At 45.4% G+C, this 19,541-nt stretch overlaps 1 protein-coding gene across 1 annotated transcript in view; it reads right to left on the bottom strand.

Moving 5' to 3' along the window:
- STRADB (STE20 related adaptor beta) overlaps positions 1–19,541 on the bottom strand; it is a 115,619-nt gene that overhangs the window by 66,221 nt on the left and 29,857 nt on the right. The window contains exon 7 of the mRNA XM_069733592.1: positions 2,352–2,475. Coding sequence (XP_069589693.1) covers positions 2,352–2,475 — 124 coding nt within the window. The remainder of the gene's footprint in view (positions 1–2,351; positions 2,476–19,541) is intronic.

Consider the following 19,541-nt stretch of genomic DNA (forward strand, 5'->3'; position numbering starts at 1 on the left):
TTTCTCCCAAGAGGTGATTTCCACCATAATTAATGCTCAGAAGCCTGTTTCGGTAAGCATCTATCATCGCACCTGGAAAGCCTTTTTTGCTTGGTGTAGAGACCGCGGTAGGCCTCCGCTGGTTTTCTCCATGACTACTATTTTGGAATGTCTTCAGTCCTGGACTCGGGCCTAGCCCTGAGCTCCCTCAAAGGGCAGGTCTCCGCCTTGTCTGTCTTGTTTCAGCATAAGATCTTTTCCAAAAAGCAGGTGAGAACTTTCTTTCAGGGAGTCTCCCACGTGGAAACTCCCTATAGAGCGCCTCTAGATGCATGGGACTTTAATCTGGTCCTGGGTGTTCTACAGGAATCTCCCTTTGAACTGTTATAGGACGTCTCGCTAACTCATCTTTCATGGAAGGTCGCCTTCCTCGTCGCGGTAACGTCAATCAGACAGGTTTCGGAGTTGGCTGCTGTGTTCTGCCGGGCTCCTTTTCTGATTTTTCACTGGGACAAGGTGGTTCTCAGACCATCCCCGCCTTTCCTACCAAAGGTCGTGTCTTCATTTCACCTTAAGGAGGACACTGTCCTACAACTCACGTTTTGCCCGGCACAAGGGCACCATGTGGAGAAAGCTCTTCACACTCTGGATCTCGTGAGAGATCTCAGAAGGTATGTTTTAAGAACGGCGAAGAGCCACAGGAAGGGATTGGCCGCTTCAAAGTTGACAATATGCCGGGTGAATTTATTCGGCTATTCAGGAAGCTTAGTGCGTCAGAGGCAAGCCTACTCCAGCAGGGATTAAGGCACACTCCACTCTGTCAATAGGCCCTTCTTGGGCCATTCGGTATCAAGCGTCAGCGGAAGAGGTTTGCAAAGCTGCGACCTGGTCCAGCCTGCACACATTCTCGAAGCTTTACAATGTCCACACTAAACCTTTAGCAGATGCGGGCCTGGGTAGACGAATTCTGCAGGCAGCAGTAGCGCATCTTTAGACAGTTGGTATCTGAGGTTTACTCTGATGGGTTGTTTTTTTCCCACCCAGGGACTGTTTTGGTATGTCCGATGGTCCTGTGTCGCCCAATGAGGCGAAGGCGAAACAGGGATTTTTGTGTACTCACTGTAAAATTCTTTTTTTCGAGCCTCTCATTGGGGGACACAGCACCCACTCTGTTGGCCTGATGGCTATGCTTGTTCTTTGGTTTGACATGTTGTACCTGTGTTTTATGGTTATGATCTCCTACTGCTTGGTCACTGAACTGGTTCAGGCTGGAGCCAGTGGTAGGTGTATACTGTGGAGGAGGAGCTAACCCTTTTTGTATTCACTTAGTGTCAGCCTCCTAGTGGCAACAGCATACACCCATGGTCCTGTGTCCCCCAATGAGAGGCTCGGAGAAAAGGATTTTATGGTGAGTACACAATAATCCCTGTTTTCACCACTAAAATAACTTAAAAAACTGGACAGGTTTGGTATCGCTGTAATCGTATTGATGAGAAGAATCATACTGCATGGTCATTTTTACCACAAAATCTACACCGTAAAAACAATTCTCAAAAAACAATGTCAGAAGTTGTTTTTTTTGTTTTTTTTTTCACAATTTTACTAGACATGGATTTTTTTCCCCTTTTCGAGTACACAATGTTGTATAATGAATGGTGTCATTCAAAAGTAAAAAAAACAACCTTCATATGCACAGAAAAACAAAAGAGTTATGGCTCTGGGAAGATGAGGAAAAAAAAGGAAACGAAAAAACAAAAATAGGCTGCGGCATGAAGGGGTTAAACCAAAATGTCTTGGTCTCCTCATTTGAGCATGGCTGATAGGATTAGTACAGTTTCATTAAATTAGTGATGTGTATTAAAGAAAAAAATGCATGACCAATGTGTAAAATTGAACAATACCAACCTACAAAATGCTCTGCTAATGTCTTAGGTAAATTATTCCCGACCAATTCAACTTCCCCCACGGTTTTGACATTTGCAATTCTGTATTTTTTCATGAACCCAAAAACTTTTTTGTTCAAAATAGTCACTATTTTTTCCAGACAAAAAAATATTTTTCTGCTAAATAATTTGATAATTTACCCTTTTTTTTCAAAATGTTCTATGGCTTCACATACATCTTACATTGGTGGCCTCACACCTTGTATTGTTCATGATTGTATGGTGGAAACGAAGTTGAACTTTGGGATCCTGAAAAATGCAGCAAGAAAAGAAGCAGAAAAGCAGCAGAAAAGCTTGCTTTTTATCTGCAGCTTTTTTACTGCCAACAGATCAGGTATTCCTGCAGAAAAAAGTAGCAAAAAAGCAACATGTGAACATAGCCTAAGACAGTGTGTGCTTTAAGTAAAATACAATACTCTTTTTTCCTACCTGTGAATATATCCGTTCTGGTGCAAATAATTTAACCCTTTTAATGTTTCAAACAAAATGTTTCCAATTAAGAGTTCACTCATGCCTTCCGGATAATATGTCTTCACGAGATTGCTGGCAGAGCCTACGAAACATAAGAATGATTGACAATATATATTCTACAAATCTTCTGTAGGCAGAATACAAACTTGTACACCTACATAGTCGAAAACTGCCAGGTGAAAGTAACTGGTTATCACCACTTTAGAGAAGGCCTTTCACCAAGTTTTTCATGTTGATCTGAACACAGGAAGTAATAGTGGTTGCAGTTCTTTTCCCAAAATTATTGTAGCTTACAGAGGGTGTGGCTGCAGTGGAGTGCGCGTCTGCGCATGCACCTCCTCCGGAGGCCAATTTCCCGAAGTCAACCATAGTGAAAACGTTGAAAAGTGCGGGGACTCAGGAGCCCGCCGCAGCCTCACACCGCTGAACACCCCCTCCTCCCCCTGCAGCATTGCCCCACTCCCGCCATCTTCCTGCCGCTGCGATCCTGCCTCCTGAGACACTGGTGTAATGCAGAAGCTGCCCTCCCCCCTTTCCCAGTAAGCTACCATAAAATTGGACTAGAAGACGGACCACCATTTTATTAAAAGCATTTTTTTTTCCTATTTTCCTTTGCGTGCGTCTTACAGTCCGCAAAACACGGTCATTTTGCAAGTCCATTGCGGAAATATTAGCAATTAATGTATTTGATACTTAATTAGCTAACTTTTTTTTTTAGTCCAAGTGAGTGTCATCAGTTTTCTCTGGAGGCGTATACCGGAAATGGTCCACCCTGTAGATGAATCCCTAATACACTATAAGAGCAGGCTTAAATTCCAGTAATACTTGCCAAATATGGAGTAAAACTGTAAAAACTGGGAACCCATAGATTTATGGTTTATGGTGGGAAAGACACCTGGATTCAATCCCCTCCCCTCTCCATTGTTAGATCAGGGTTATCACCTGTATGTAAATAGCTTCTACACCAGCATCCCACTCTTCAAGTCCCTACGTGCCAGAGCTACCACAGCATGTGGTACTGTGCTAAAACCCATAGTGTACTACTTGCGTCTCTAATTGGGCAGCTACTCAGAAAGGGTGAGAGCAGGTCCTAAAGTCGCGACAACATGCTGGTGGTTGAGTATAAGGACAAGAGGGATGTCCTTTTCTTGACCACAATACATGGTAATGGCAGCACCCTCAGCACTGTACGAGGTACCACTACACAGGTCCCCAAACAAGATTGTGCCCTTGGGTTCAACAAGAACATGGGGGAGTTGATCTCTTTCATCAAATTTTCCAGCTGTACAGTGCCATATGGAAAACAAAGGTGTGGTACAAGAAGATGGACTATGGCAGGAGGTATGTGACTGGCCTTCATCTGATTCCTGCATCTTATCTGCTTTCTGCACAGGCTCTATCTGCACTGTGAGATTTATTGCACCATCTTACACTTACATACAGATCAGGTTACTCTGTCAGTGGGGTCATCGGCTCCAGCTCACCCGATCTGTATGGAAGCTGAAGCTGCAGCAATAACTCACAGTGATCCTCATCCTGCACTGTCTGACCCTGAGCCCGGCTCCAGGACAACCTGCATGATATATCAGATATACATTATAATGTGGGGTCCTGCAGCCTAGTCAGTGCTCAGTGCATGTAACACTGTATATGTGCACCTAGTACAGTACAGTGGTGGCATGCCATAGGGGGCAAGCGCGCCATCTCCTCAAAACTAGCTCTGTCACCACTCTTCTCAGCCCGCTTGTAATCTCCCAGACCCTCATCAATAGCGCCCGCGCCTCGGCCACTCTCCTCTGCTCCTAACTCTCCCATCAGGCCACGGAGAGTGGCGGCCACACTATTACCGAGATGGTGCGCGTGCCCACAAGAAGGAATGATATATGAAGAGACCAGATCAGTGTTGGAACGGGCAGAGGTGAGTAATTTTTTTTTTAATGCGAGGCCATTATACAGTATGGAGCAGTATATGAGGCCATTAGACTGTATGCAGCATCATGTGGAGCCATTATGCTGTATGCAGCATCATATTTGGCCATTATACTGTATGCAGCATCATATTTGGCCATTATACTGTATGCAGCATCATATTTGGCCATTATACTGTATGCATCATCATGTGGGACCATTACACTGTATGCATCATGTGGGGCCATTATACAGTATGGCGCATCATGTGGGGCCATTATATTGTATAAATCATCATGTGGGGCCATTATACGGTATGCATCATCATGTGGGGCCATTATACTGTATGCATCATGTGGGGCCATTATACAGTATGCATCATCATGTGGGGCCATTGTACGATATGCATCACCATGTGGGGCCATTGTACTGTATGCAGCATTATGTGGGGCCATTAAACAGTATGGAGCACTATGCGTGGCCATTATACAGTATGGAGCACTATGTAGGGCCCATTCACTCTATGGAGCACTATATGAAGCCCATTACACTGTATGGAGGAATGTGTGTATTTAGTTTGACATCCCATGCTTTAGGGTTATTCTCATCACGATAAAGGGTTACAATTGCTAAGAGGTTGTAAAAAACAAACAACTTGGCAATTTTACTTTTGAATACAAATCCCCTTCATTCTCAAGAACAGACCTCCACTGCAATTGGTGGCTAGTATCTTTGGCTTGGAGTGCAGCGTTTACAAGCTTTTTGCTACTGATGCTATAGGGTGCTAATGTAGGAGTTTTTCTTATCTAAAACCTCAGTATTCCGGTTAAATTGCCATGTTGGCACTTTGCGATAAATAAGTGGGTTTTAGATTGCATTGGGCACTCGGTCTCTAAAATGTTCGCCATCACTGGATCACTGTGTGTGTATATATATATATACATATATATATATATATATATATATATATATATATATTTATATATATATATATTTATATATATATATATATATATATATATATATATATAATATATATATATATATATATATATATATATATATATATATATATATATATATATATATATATATATATATATATATATATATATATATATATATATATATATATATATATATATATATATATATATATATATATATATATATATATATATACACACATACACACACACATACTGTGACCGGAGCAGAGCGCCAGGGAATGGGAGAGAGGTATGTTTTTTTTTGTTTGTTTTGTTTTTTTTTTTTGGTTTTTTAAATGTGTGTGTGTGATTTGTTCCTGTATATAGAAGATATACAGTACAGACCAAAAGTTTGGACACCTTCTCATTTAAAGATTTTTCTGTATTTTCATGACGATGAAAATTGTAAATTCAGAGTGAAGGCATCAAAACTATAAATTATACATATGGAATTATATACTTAACAAAAAAGTGTGAAACAACTAAAATTATGTCTTCTATTCTAGGTTCTTCAAAGTAGCCACCGTTTGCTTTGATGACTGCTTTGCACACTCTTGGCATTCTCTTGATGAGCTTCAAGAGGTAGTCGCCGGAAATGGTTTTCACTTCACAGGTGTGCCCTGTCAGGTTTAATAAGTGGGATTTCTTGCCTTATAAATGGGGTTGGGACCATCAGTTGTGTTGTACAGAAGTCTGGTAGATACACAGCTGATATACCTACTGAATAGACTGTTAGCTGCTTTTTTCTTGCCATAATACAAATTCTAAGTAAAGAAAAACGAGTGGCCATCATTACTTTAAGAAATGAAGGTCAGTCCGAAAAATTGGGAAAACTTTGAAAGTGTCCCCAAGTGCAGTTGCAAAATAGGGATTTTTGTGTACTCACCGTAAAATCCTTTTCTCCGAGCCATTCATTGGGGGACACAGACCGTGGGGTGTATGCTGCTGCCAATAGGAGGCTGACACTAAGTGATACAAAAAAGTTAGCTCCTCCCTTGCAGTATATACCCTCCTGCTGGCTCTCAGCTAACCAGTTCGGTGCAAAAGCAGTAGGAGATCAATAACAATATATGAGCGTATAGCATGTCATATTCTAAAAAACAAGCATAAGCTAATAACAGGGTGGGAGCTGTGTCCCCCAATGAATGGCTCGGAGAAAAGGATTTTACGGTGAGTACACAAAAATCCCTATTTCTCCTTCGCCTCATTGGGGGACACAGACCGTGGGACGTCCCAAAGCAGTCCCTGGGTGGGGACAACAATAGATCAGGCCCTGTGTAACCGCTACTTACAAGTGCGCCACCGCGGCCTGCAGAGTCCGCCTGCCCAGACTCACATCTGTGGAAGTGTGGGAATTATAGTGCTTCAAGAATGCATGCGGACTGGACGAATCCGCAAGCTTGCAGGCGTGCCTTGCAGACGCCTGGTGCCTAGGACACTTGATAGACAGGAAGATACGCTGACATCTAGCACGGAAGGACTCCTGGATGGTGAAAAGAATTCACCATGTTATCATGGTCGATGAAACGGCTAAACCCTTCCTGAAAATGTCAGGAAGCCTTCCTCTACCGTCAGGAAGCCCAAATAAAATGTCCAACCTTCAGAAGGATGCCATTGTCAAGACGTACCTACTCAGAGCACTCACTTCGTCCAGAATATGGGGGATCTTATTCCATTTTGTGGACTGGAGCCAAAAGAGATGAGGGAAGAACTAAGCCCTCATAACAGTGGTAATACAGTACCACCTTGGTAACAAGGGATGGAGATGGCCTGAGGACAACCTTGCCTCGAAGGTAATCAGTGAAAAAAGTCTGAAAGAGCAGAGAAGCTCGTGGGCAGCACGGTGGCGCAGTGGCCAGCACTCTAGCCCTGCAGCGCTGGAGTCCTGGGCCCCAACCCCACCCAGGACAACATCCGCAAAGAGCCTGCATGCTCTCTCCGTGCCCGCGTGGGCCTCCTCCGGGCACTCCGGTTTCCTCCCACATTCCAAAGACACACCGACGGGGAATCCAGACTGTGAGCCCCACCGGGTACAGCGATGACAATGTGTGCAAACTGCAAAGCGCTGCGGAACATGCCAGCGCCACATAAAAATAAAGATTAAAATAAAGATTAAGAAGCTAGCTCCGAAGACTCGTCAGAGTGAGAATATCGCAGAGGAGAACGGGACGACTTTCCCTGATAGTAAAGTCTGCCCGGATGAAAAAGGAGCCTACTGTAAGGCTAGGAATAATAAGGTCCCAATGATCTAACGGTATGCGATAGGGAAGAACTACGTGTGAAAACTCCCTGTGAGAAAGTCCCTACTTGCAGTTGTGCTGCGATAAAGGCAAGAAGATACTAGCTCCGCAAACAAAAAACGGACGTGGTCAGTGCGGATCTCTGAGGATCACTGGGGCCCTTTTCTGCTTCCGAAAGGCTTTCGGAAGCAGTGGAAGGGGAGTTATGGAAACTGGTACCACGGGAGAACCAGAGCATGGAGAGCGATGGCTCTTGGATCTCGAGGCCGAACCACGAACTCGAGTACATTGGCCTTCAGTCTGGATGTCATCCCACCTACAACTGGAGAGCTCCAGTAAGGACAGATCTGATGGAAGACTTCGGGGTGAAGTTCCCACTGACTTGAGGCGGAACCCTGACGGCTGAATTTGTTTGCCGTTCAGAGTTCTACTTCTGGGATATATACTGCCGAGATCACCGAATAATAGACTTCGGCCCATTAGAGAAAGAGAGGTACCTCGGTCATGGCGCCTGACCGTGGGTACCTGCTAGATGACTGACGTAAGGCACCGCCAATTGAATTCGGATAGGGTGACCCGCCAGAAGGCAGTGGACCTGCTGTAAGACTACCGTTCGGATCTCCAGAACAATGATGGGGAGAAGAAGACTGGCATTGGTAGTTACTAATAACCATTGAACCGGGAGAAAGGCCCTGGATGAAGAAGGAGCTCAGAGACTATTGTCTGAAAGTCTATTTAACTTGCTGAAAACGAGCGGAGCGAAGGAAACCGCTTCCATTGTCGTCACCATTTTTCCTCAGAACTCTCTTAGCAAATCGAATGAAATGAGGGGGTGAGTAATCAAGTCCTCAGAACTCTCCTTGCGCGAGCTCCCTGTTGAAGGGCCATGACCTTGTCTCGAGGAAGAATTACCATCCTTCTAGAAGTGTGCAGGATCATCCTCAAAAAGGATATCTGCTGGGCTGGAAATGAGGAGAACTTGTCTAAGTGTAGCTGCCAGCCCAGGAGAGAAAGTATCGCAAGAGATATAGACGACTCAGCGTAGTCCTGGAAGGGCGGCTAGACAGACCAAACAGGGCAGGACGAGCACTCCTCTAGAGTGCAAGAGAAACATGACATCCGCCATGACCCGTGCGAACACTCTGGGTGCGGAAGCAAGGCCAAAGGACAAGGTTGTGACTTGAAAATGCTGTTGACGAATGGAAAGGCGAAGGAATTTTTGCAGAGGGCAAGCAACCCGAATGTAGATGGATGCCGGAAACTGCACCTTTTTCTGTTGAAGTAATGGCTGAGCGGAGGAACTCCATCCAAAGAAGGAGGACCATGTCAAAGGTTGTTAGAAGTTTGAGGTCCAGGGTCGATCTTACTTTTCGTTCCCCTGTTTGGAACCAAGATCCCTTAGATCTAGACTGTGCTGGACAATCCTTATACAATCCTTTGTCAGTCTCCCGCTCAAAGGATTTGATTGGCCAGTTGTTGCTGGTGTGAATCAAGGTAGTTAAGGTCTCCAGCCAGGAGACCATTGCTCTAGCAATTCATGCGGCCGCTAGGGAGGATAGAGCGCTGGACTCGAAGCCGCAAGACGGAACGAACCAGATTTGCTATCTGACAGTCCGTGGTATTTTTAATTGATGACCCATCAGGTAGGGATACTGGTAGGTATACCACAGGAGATTCTACCCGGTTAATCTGCCCCATGGCAGAATGTGCGGCTGCATCCAGCAGGTCATAGTCTCTTGCCATCTCCTCTTTTCACGGTGCAGAGATAAAAATTAGGAACCCTCGATCCATCAACCTCTTAACAGGGAAGTGGAGAGGAATTGTCCGCCTTCTTGCATCATCCACTAAATAGTGGTGATGCAGAGGGGGGAGCTCGTACGCCAAAAAGGGTGCCTCTATATGTCCACAGAGTACAGGTCTCCAGGTGGACAGGACAGGTTGTCTGGCGTTAGGCCTGGATGCAGAAGAGGAAACATGGAGACGACACTCCATGTGCTCGTCTGTTGATGGTGTGGGGAGATCGGTGCCCTTTAAAGGACCCGTCACCCTTAAAAAACAGGCCAGGCATGGCATCCCACGTAGAGGCTTCTGTCCAGTGAATCGCTTATCCGAATTGAATGGCAAATGCTCTCGAGGGAGTTTAGTCTCTGAAGCTCTGGCAAGCTCAGGCAATATCCAATCCATATTCAGAGCCTTGTTGTCATCAAATCATTGGTGAGGGAGCAGGAAACGAAAAACTTCCGTTTTCTAGATGCCTGTATGTTTCTAGACGCCTGCACGTTTGTAGAATACTTGTGGCCCCTGCTAGCCGACGGCTCCCATGTAGGATAGGGACCATGTATATTGGTCCTGCGAGCACTCCCAACACAGAGGGTACACAGAGGGATTCAATCTCTTGGTCAGAGAACCATGAATTGGTCAGTGAAGAAGTCCACTGAGGGGAACTAGAGGATAAAGCTGGGGTCGTCGGCGGAGGGCTCCTCGGACTGATCAAGCGCCTTTAAGACCAGGGAATACTGGTCATGCGCCTTTAAGACCAGGGAATACTGGTCGTGCACCTTTAAGACCAGGGAATACTGGTCATGCACCTTTAAGACCAGAGAATACTGGTCATGCGCCTTTAAGACTGGGAATACTGGCCATATGCCTTTAAGACCAGGGAATACTGGCCATATGCCTTTAAGACCAGGTACTTCCTTACCCGGGTACTGATGTAGAGTCGATGAGCCCCTTTAATGCAAAAATACTGTCACCCCAGAGTGAGCTGGCCGGGTGGACCAAGATGGCCACCGGGAGCTGCAGAGTTGATAAAATCTCGCAGAGAGTGAGAAGCGCCAATTCGGGGGGCGGAGCCACAGACACGATGTTGAATAGGCCTAAGCCGGGGCCTAAATTTCTGTAGCCGGCGGGCGACACCAGCGGGGCGTTCCAGGCAAGACTTCCAGGATGCGGCCTACAAATCGGCCGAAGCCGGGGACTAAATTTTTGCAGCCATCCAGAGCGTTACCTCAGAGAGGTGGGCCACAGGGAAGTGGCTGAGGCTGCCTGTCAGCATGTGGATATCCCTCTGAAGATGGATCCACTCACTATTGGTGCGCGTCCCGGCATGGAGCCGCCGCGGATGTGGGTTTCAGCGCTATTCTGTGCAGCGTGGACGGTGCAGGGATAAACCTCAATCCATCATCCGTTTGTTAGGCCATGTTCACACAGTGCGTTTTTTTCTGCGGAACCGCAGCGTTTTTGCCGCTGCGGTTCCGCAGCTGTTTTCCATGCAGGGTACAGTACAATGTACCCTATGGAAAACAGGAACCACTGTGCACATGATGCGGGAATCGGGAAAAAAAGCCGCGCTGAATAGCCGCGGTAAAAAAGAAGTACCATGTCACTTCTTTTTTCGGAGCCGCAGCGGTTCTGCACCCATAGACCTCCATTGTGAGGTCAAACCCGCAGTAAAACCCGCAGATCAAAAATATATCTGCGGGTTTTATTGCGGTTTGTGGTGCCGAACCGCTGCAGCAGGAAGTGCGGGGAAGCGGGCGGAAGTGCGTGGGCGGAGTGTGGCTGCCCCGATCCCACCCCCCCATGCTCCGATGCCCCCCCGTGCTCCGATGCCCCCCCCCCCCCCTATACTTACCCGGCCTCCCGGTGTCCGTCCGGCCGTCTTCTCCCTGGGCGCCGCCATCTTGCAAAATGGCGGGTGCATGCGCAGTGCGCCCGCCGAATCTGCCGGCCGGCAGATTCGTTCCAAAGTGCATTTTGATCACTGAGATATGACCTATCTCAGTGATCAAAATAAAAAAAAAATAGTAAATGACCCCCCCCCCCCCTTTGTCACCCCCATAGGTAGGGACAATAAAAAAAATTAAGAATTTTTTATTTTTTTTTCCACTAAGGTTAGAATAGGGTTAGGGTTAGGGGTAGGGTTAGGGGTAGGGGTAGGGTATTTTCAGCCATTTTAACCCTAAAAAACTTCCTAGAAAACACACAGACTCTGCATAGAAAACTGCATAAAAAAACGCATCAAAAAACGCACCAAAAATGCACCAAAAAAAGGACCTGCGTTTTCTGCAAAGAGCTGCGGTTTCAGTCCTGAAAAAAAAAGGAGGGAAATCAGGAACGTGTGAACATACCCTTATGGAGGTGTGGAGAGGACCCGTCCGCCTCCTTGTGCCATCCGCTTTCACAGTGGTGGGACAGTGGGGGCTGCTCGGACGCCATAGAGAGGGGCCTCTGTACAGCCACGGAGTTCAGTCCGGGTGGACAGGGCCAGTTGTCCGGCATTAGGCCTGGCTCCAGGAGAGGATACATGGAGGCGACACTCCATGTGCTCGCCTGCTGCTGGTGTGGGGAGATCGGGACCATGAAGGAACCGTCGCCCCTGAAGTGAGCTCAGGCATGGCTTCCCACGTCGCAGGAGAGGGTACGGGGAGGTATACTCGCCGTGCTCGCCTGTTGATGGTTCGGGGGAGATCGGAACCTTGAAAGGAACCGTCGCCCCCTTCACTCCGTTAATTAAAAAATAAAAATTTACAGAAAAGTAAACAATAAAATAAAAACGTTGGGGGTCTGAAACAGACCCATGTGCCTCCTACGGACACTAAGCAAGAACTGGTTAGCTGAGAGCCAGCAGGAGGGTATATACTGCAGGGGAGGAGCTAACTTTTTTTGTATCACTTAGTGTCAGCCTCCTATTGGCAGCAGCATACACCCCACGGTCTGTGTCCCCCAATGAGGCGAAGGAGAAAACCATCAAGCGCTACAAAGAAACTGGCTCACATGAGGACCGTCCCAGAAAAGGAAGACCAAGAGTCACCTCTGTTTCTGAGGATAAGTTTATCCGAGTCACCAGCCTCAGAAATCTCAGGTTAGAAGCAGCTCAGATTAGAGACTAGGTCAATGCCACACAGAGTTCTAGCAGCAGACACATATCTACAACAGCTGTTAAGAGGAGACTTAAAATAGCTGCTAGGAAACCACTGCTAAGGACAGGCAACAAGCAGAAGAGACTTGTTTGGGCTAAAGAACACAAGAAATGGACATTAGACCAGTGGAAATCTATGCTTTGGTCTGATGAGTCCAAATTTGAGATCTTTAGTTCCAACCACCGTGTCTTTGTGTGACGCAGAAAAGGTGAACAGATGGACTCTACATGCCTGGTTCCCACCATGAAGCATGGAGGAGGTATGATGGTGTGGGGGTGCTTTGCTGGTGACACTGTTGGGGATTTATTCAAAATTGAAGGCATACTGAACCAGCATGGCTACCACAGCATCTTGCAGCGGCATGCTATTCCATCCGGTTTGCACTTAGTTGGACCATCATTTATTTTTCAACAGGACAATGACCCCAAACACACCTTCAGGCTGTGTAAGGGCTATTTGACCAAGAAGGAGAGTGATGGGGTGCTACGCCAGATGACCTGGCCTCCACAGTCACCAGACCAGAACCCAATCGAGATGGTTTGGGGTGAGCTGGACCGCAGAGTGAAGGCAAAAGGGCCAACAAGTGCTAAGCATCTCTGGGAACTCCTTCAAGATTGTTGGAAGACCATTCCCGGTGACTACCTCTTGAAGCTCATCAAGAGAATGCCAAGAGTGTGCAAAGCAGTTATCAAAGCAAAAGGTGGCTACTTTGAAGAACCTATAATATAAGACATATTTTCAGTTGTTTCACACTTTTTTGTTAAGTATATAATTTCACATGTGTTAATTCATAGTTTTGATGCCTTCAGTCTGAATTTACAATTTTCATAGTCATGAAAATACAGAAAAATATTTAATTGAGGTGTGTCCAAACTTTTGGTCTGTACTGTATGACGGCTCATACTGTATATAGGGGGCTCTGTGGGAAATCATGGTGTATATAGGAGACTCTGTGAGGGCTCCTGCTGTGTATAAGAAACTCTGAGGGCTCCTGCTGTATATAGGGGGCTCTGTGAGGGCTTCTGCTGCTGTATAGGGGCTCTTTGAGGGCTCCTGCTGTATATAGGGGGCTCTGTGAGGGCTCCTGCTGTATATAGGGGGCTCTGTGAGGGCTCCGGCTGTGTATCAGAATCTCTGAGGGCTCCTGCTGTACATAGGGGGCTCTGTGAGGGCTCCTGCTCTATATAGGGGGCTCTGTGAGGGCTTCTACTGTATATAGGGGGCTCTTTGAGGGCTCCGGCTATATATAGGGGGCTCTGTGAGGGGTCCGGCTGTATATAGGGGGCTCTGTGAGGGCTACTGCTCTATATGGGGGCTCTGTGATGGCTACTGTTCTATATAACAGATTCTGTGAGGGCCCCTGCTGTATATATTGAAGCTCTCTAAGTGCTACTGCTGTATATTAGGGGCTCTGTGAGGGCTCCTGTTATATATAGGGGGCTCTGCAAGGGCTCATACTGTATAATGGAGGCTATGTGGGGGCACATATTGTATATAGGGAGAGCTGTGTGGGGGCTTTCCCTGTAGTGCGTCTTTTACAGGATACTATTGTATGGAATAATGCAGTCTACCAAACTATTCCATGCTTTTATTTGTAGTATACTATCATATACTAGCGCCATGGAATAAATGGCGCTATAAAAATGTATAATAATAATAATATACTAGATATATAATGTAATCTACTATATAATTGTCTAAGGGTCACTTCTGTCTGTCACGGATATTCATTGGTCGTGGCCTCTGTCTGTCATGGAATCCAAGTCGCTGAATGGTCGTGGCAAAACGCCCACAACCAATCAGCGACAAGCGCAGTCCGGCGGCAACATGGCCGCTCCATCCTCCCCGCAGTCAGTGCCCGCTCCGTACTCCCCTCCACTCAGCGCTCACACAGGGTTAATGGCAGCGCTAATGGACAACGTTATGCCGCGGTGTAACGCACTCCATTAATGCTGCTATTAACCCTGTGTGACCAACTTTTTTTTACTATTGAGGCTGTCTATGCAGCCTCAATAGTAATACGATCTGATGTTAAAAATAATTTAAAAAAAATACAAAATCATCATATACTCACATTCGGGTGCTTTTCCCGCTCCTCGCGACGCTCCGGTGACCAGTCCATGCAAGCGGCAGGTTCCAGTGGCAAAGATGGTATGCGACAAGGACCTGCCATGACGTCACAGTCATGTAACCGCGACATCATCACAGGTCCTGCACCCATACCAACCCTGGGACCGGAAGTTGCCGGGTGCACCACACGCAGGGCCAGGACTTCAACGGAGGGTGAGTATATGTTTATTTTTTATTTTAAGTCTGTATACTACATGGCTCTGTGCTGTATACTCCGTCATTGTGCAATATACTACATGGCTGGGCAATATACTACGTGTCTGGGCAATATACTACGTGGACATGCATATTCTAGAATACCCGATGCGTTAGAATCGGGCCACCATCTAGTATAATATATACATGGTTGGGCTCTGCCGGTTCCCACAGTAATCACATAACCACAAGCAGGCGCATCGCACACTTGCTGTCATGTGTTATAACCACAAGCAGGCGCATCGCACACTTGCTGTCATGTGTTGCGTCTGCAGTATTCTATTCACTGACAGCAGACACACTAGTTGTCACCTGACTGCAAGTCTGACTGCATGGGAACAGGAGAACCAAATCTTAACCAGGGCTTTGATAATGAGGGCAATCTGGCTTGTTGCTCGGAGCCAGATTGCTCTCATCATAAGCAGCATGCTGGGCAGGGAGGGTGCCCAGATACATTTCTTGCACAGGGGCCCAAAGCTGTCAGTGTCCACCACTGGCCAGACCAGTACGCACCTTCAGTCTCAGGAGATAGTGATCAAGGCCCTAATATTTGGAGGTCAGAAAGGGGAAGGCCCCAGTACCTGTTGAACTGAAGGTGCCTATATTGTACCAGGGGAACATTCAACCAAAAGGAAGGTCACAAAAAGATGGAAAGTGTGCTACAGAAGGGGGATAAGACATTACACCATTTTTCAGTGTGCCACCTGCCCCGACAATTCTGGCCTATTTCCAACTGTACCAGTCATAAATGGATTATTATAAATTTCTGATTTACTCTAATTTATTGCACAACTTGATATATACTGCACCACTCACATATTCCAACCTGGTGAACTCTACACAAATGACATATGCCAACCTGGTGTACTCTACACCAGTGGTGTCAAACTGCATTCCTCGAGGGCTGCAAACAGGTCATGTTTTCAGGATTTCCTTGTACTGCACAGGTGATAATTTAATCACCAACTCATTATTTGTGTAGGTGATTAAATTATCACCTGTGCAGTACAAGGAAATCCTGAAAACATGACCTGTTTGCAGCCCTCGAGGAATGCAGTTTGACACCCCTGCTCTACACAGCTCACAAATGCCAACCTAGTGTACTCTACACAACTCACATATGCCAACCTGGTGTACTCTACACAACTCACATATGCCAACCTGGTGTACTCTACACAACTCACATATGCCAACCTGGTGTACTCTACACAACTCACATATGCCAACCTGAGGTACTCTACACAACTCACATATGCCAACCTGGTGTACTCTACACAACTCGCATATGCCAACCTGAGGTACTCTACACAACTCACAAATTCCATCCTGATTCCCTCTAAACAGCTCACATATGCCAACCTGGTGTACTGTACACAGCTCACAAATGCCAACCTGATGTACTCTACATAACTCACATATGCCAACCTGGTGTACTCTACATAACTCACATATGCCAACCTGGTGTACTCTACACAAATCACATATGCCAACCTGGTGTACTCTACATAACTCACATATGCCAACCTGATGCCCTCTCCACAGCTCACATATGCAACCAGATGCCCTCCACATAACCCACATACAGTTAGGTCCATATATATTTGGACAGAGACAACATTTTTCTAATTTTGGTTATAGACATTACCACAATGAATTTTAAACAAAACAATTCAGATGCAGTTGAAGTTCAGACTTTCAGCTTTCATTTGAGGGTATCCACATTAAAATTGGATGAAGGGTTTAGGAGTTTCAGCTCCTTAACATGTGCCACCCTGTTTTTAAAGTTAAGTAAAAAGGGCAGCACACTGCAGCGCCAAAACATGCAAACTTGAAAACACGAAATTTGAACTGCATTACTGCACTAGAAATATGAAAAATGAGAGCTTTAGTCTATGTTTGGATGTGCAGGTCAGCGAGGTAGGTCAAGCGTAGGACCTCGTATAAGAGAGATGCCGTAAAGTGGCTACGAGGTACACATAAATATGGCCATTTTTATGCGCTAAAAGCTCTCATTTTTCATATTTCTAGTGCAGTAATGCAGTTCAAATTTCGTGTTTTCAAGTTTGCATGTTTTGGCGCTGCAGTGTGCTGCCCTTTTTACTTAACTATATACGAGTTGGCGACTCTGGGTTCAGCACCTGTTCACACTCAGTCTATGTTTGGATGTGCAGGTCAGGTTTTTGAAATGTACCCTGTTTTTAAAGGGACCAAAAGTAATTGGACAGATTTAATAATTTTAAATAAAATGTTCATTTTTAGTACTTGGTTGAAAACCCTTTGTTGGCAATGACTGCCTGAAGTCTTGAACTCATGGACATCACCAGACCCTGTTTCCTCCTTTTTGATGCTCTGCCAGGCCTTCACTGCAGTGGTTTTCAGTTGCTGTTTGTTTGTGGCCTTTCTGTCAGAAGATTAGTCTTTAACAAGTGAAATGCATGCTCAATTGGGTTGAGATCAGGTGACTGACTTGGCCATTCAAGAATATTCCACTTCTTTGCTTTAATAAACTTCTGGGTTGCTTTGGCTTTATGTTTTGGGTCATTGTCCATCTGTAGTATGAAACGACGACCAATCAGTTTGGCTGCATTTCGCTGGATCTGAGCACACAGTATGTCTCTGAATAGCTCAGAATTCATTCGGCTGCTTCTGTCCTGTGTCACATCATCAGTAAACACTAGTGACCCAGTGCCACTGGCAGCCATGCATGCCCAAGCCATCACACTGCCTCCGCCGGGTGTTACAGATGATGTGGTATGCTTTGGATCATGAGCTCTACCACGCCTTCGCCATACTTTTCTCTTTCCATCATTCTGGTAGAGGTTGATCTTGCTTTCATCTGGCCAAAGAATGTTCTTCCAGAACTGTGCTGGCTTTTTTAGATGCTTTTTTAGCAAAGTCCAGTCTAGCCTTTTTATTCTTGATGCTTATGAGTTGCTTGCACCGTGCAGTGAACCCTCTGTATTTACTTTCATGCCGTCTTCTCTTTATGGTAGATTTGGATATTGATATGCCGACCTCCTGGAGAGTGTTGTTCACTTGGTTGGCTGTTGTGAAGGAGTTTCTCTTCACCATGGAGATTATTCTGCAATCATCCACCACTGTTGTCTTCCGTGGGCGCCCAGGTCTTTTTGCACTGATGAGTTCACCAGTGCTTTCTTTCTTTCTCAGGATGTACCAAACTGTAGATTTTGCCACTCCTAATATTGTAGCAATTTCTCGGATGGGTTTTTTCTGTTTATGCAGCTTAAGGATGGCTTGTTTCACCTGCATGGAGAGCTCCTTTGACCGCATGTTTACTTCACAGCAAAACCTTCCAAATGCAAGCACCACACCTCGAATCAACTCCAGGCCTTTGATCTGCTTAATTGAGAATGACATAACGAAGGGATTGCCCACACCTGTCCATAAAATAGCCTTGGAGTCAATTGTCCAATTACTTTGGGTCCCTTTAACCCCTTTACCCCCAAGGGTGGTTTGCACGTTAATGACCGGGCCAATTTTTACAATTCTGACCACTGTCCCTTTGTGAGGTTATAACTCTGGAACGCTTCAACGGATCCCAGTGATTCTGACATTGTTTTCTCGTGACATATTGTACTTCATGACAATGGTAAAATTTCTTTGATATTACCTGCGTTTATTTGTGAAAAAAACGGAAATATGGCGAAAATTTTGAAAATTTCGCAATTTTCCAACTTTGAATTTTTATGCAATTAAATCACAGAGATATGTCACACAAAATACTTAATAAGTAACATTTCCCACATGTCTACTTAACATCAGCACAATTTTGGAACCAAAATTTTTTTTTGTTAGGGAGTTATAAGGGTTAAAAGTTGACCAGCAATTTCTCATTTCTACAACACCATTTTATTTTAGGGACCACATCTCATTTGAAGTCATTTTGAGGGGTCTATATGATAGAAAATACCCAAGTGTGACACCATTCTAAAAACTACACCCCTCAAGGTGCTCAAAACCATATTCAAGAAGTTAATTAACCCTTCTGGTGCTTCACAGGAATTTTTTGAATGTTTAAATAAAAATGAACATTTAACTTTTTTCACAAAAAATTTAATTCAGCTCCAATTTGTTTAATTTTACCAAGGGTAACAGGAGAAAATAGACCCCAAACATTGTTGTACAATTTGTCCTGAGCACGATAATACCCCACATGTGGGGGTAAACCACTGTTTGGGCGCATGGCAGAGCTCGGAAGCGAAGGAGCGCCATTTGACTTTTCAATGCAAACTTGACTGGAATTGAGATGGGACGCCATGTTTCGTTTGGAGAGCCCCTGATGTGCCTAAACATTGAAACCCCCCACAAGTGACACCATTTTGGAAAGTAGACCCCTTAAGGAACTTATCTAGATGTGTGGTGAGCACTTTGACCCACCAAGTGCTTCACAGAAGTTTATAATGTAGAACCGTAAAAATAAAAAATCATATTTTTTCACAAAAATTAACTTTCCGCCCCCAATTTTTTATTTTCCCAAGGGTAAGAGAAGAAATTGGACCCCAAAAGTTGTTATACAATTTGTCCTGAGTACGCTGATACCCCATATGTGGGGGTAAACCACTGTTTGGGCGGATGGGAGAGCTCGGAAGGGAAGGAGCGCCGTTTGACTTTTCAATGCAAAATTGACAGGAATTGAGATGGGACGCCATGTTGCGTTTGGAGAGCCCCTGATGTGCCTAAACATTGAAACCCCCCACAAGTGACACCATTTTGGAAAGTAGACACCTTAAGGAACTTATCTAG

Source organism: Ranitomeya imitator, chromosome 7 (genome assembly GCF_032444005.1).
Source record: "Ranitomeya imitator isolate aRanImi1 chromosome 7, aRanImi1.pri, whole genome shotgun sequence".
In the NCBI taxonomy this organism is placed as follows: domain Eukaryota; kingdom Metazoa; phylum Chordata; class Amphibia; order Anura; family Dendrobatidae; genus Ranitomeya; species Ranitomeya imitator.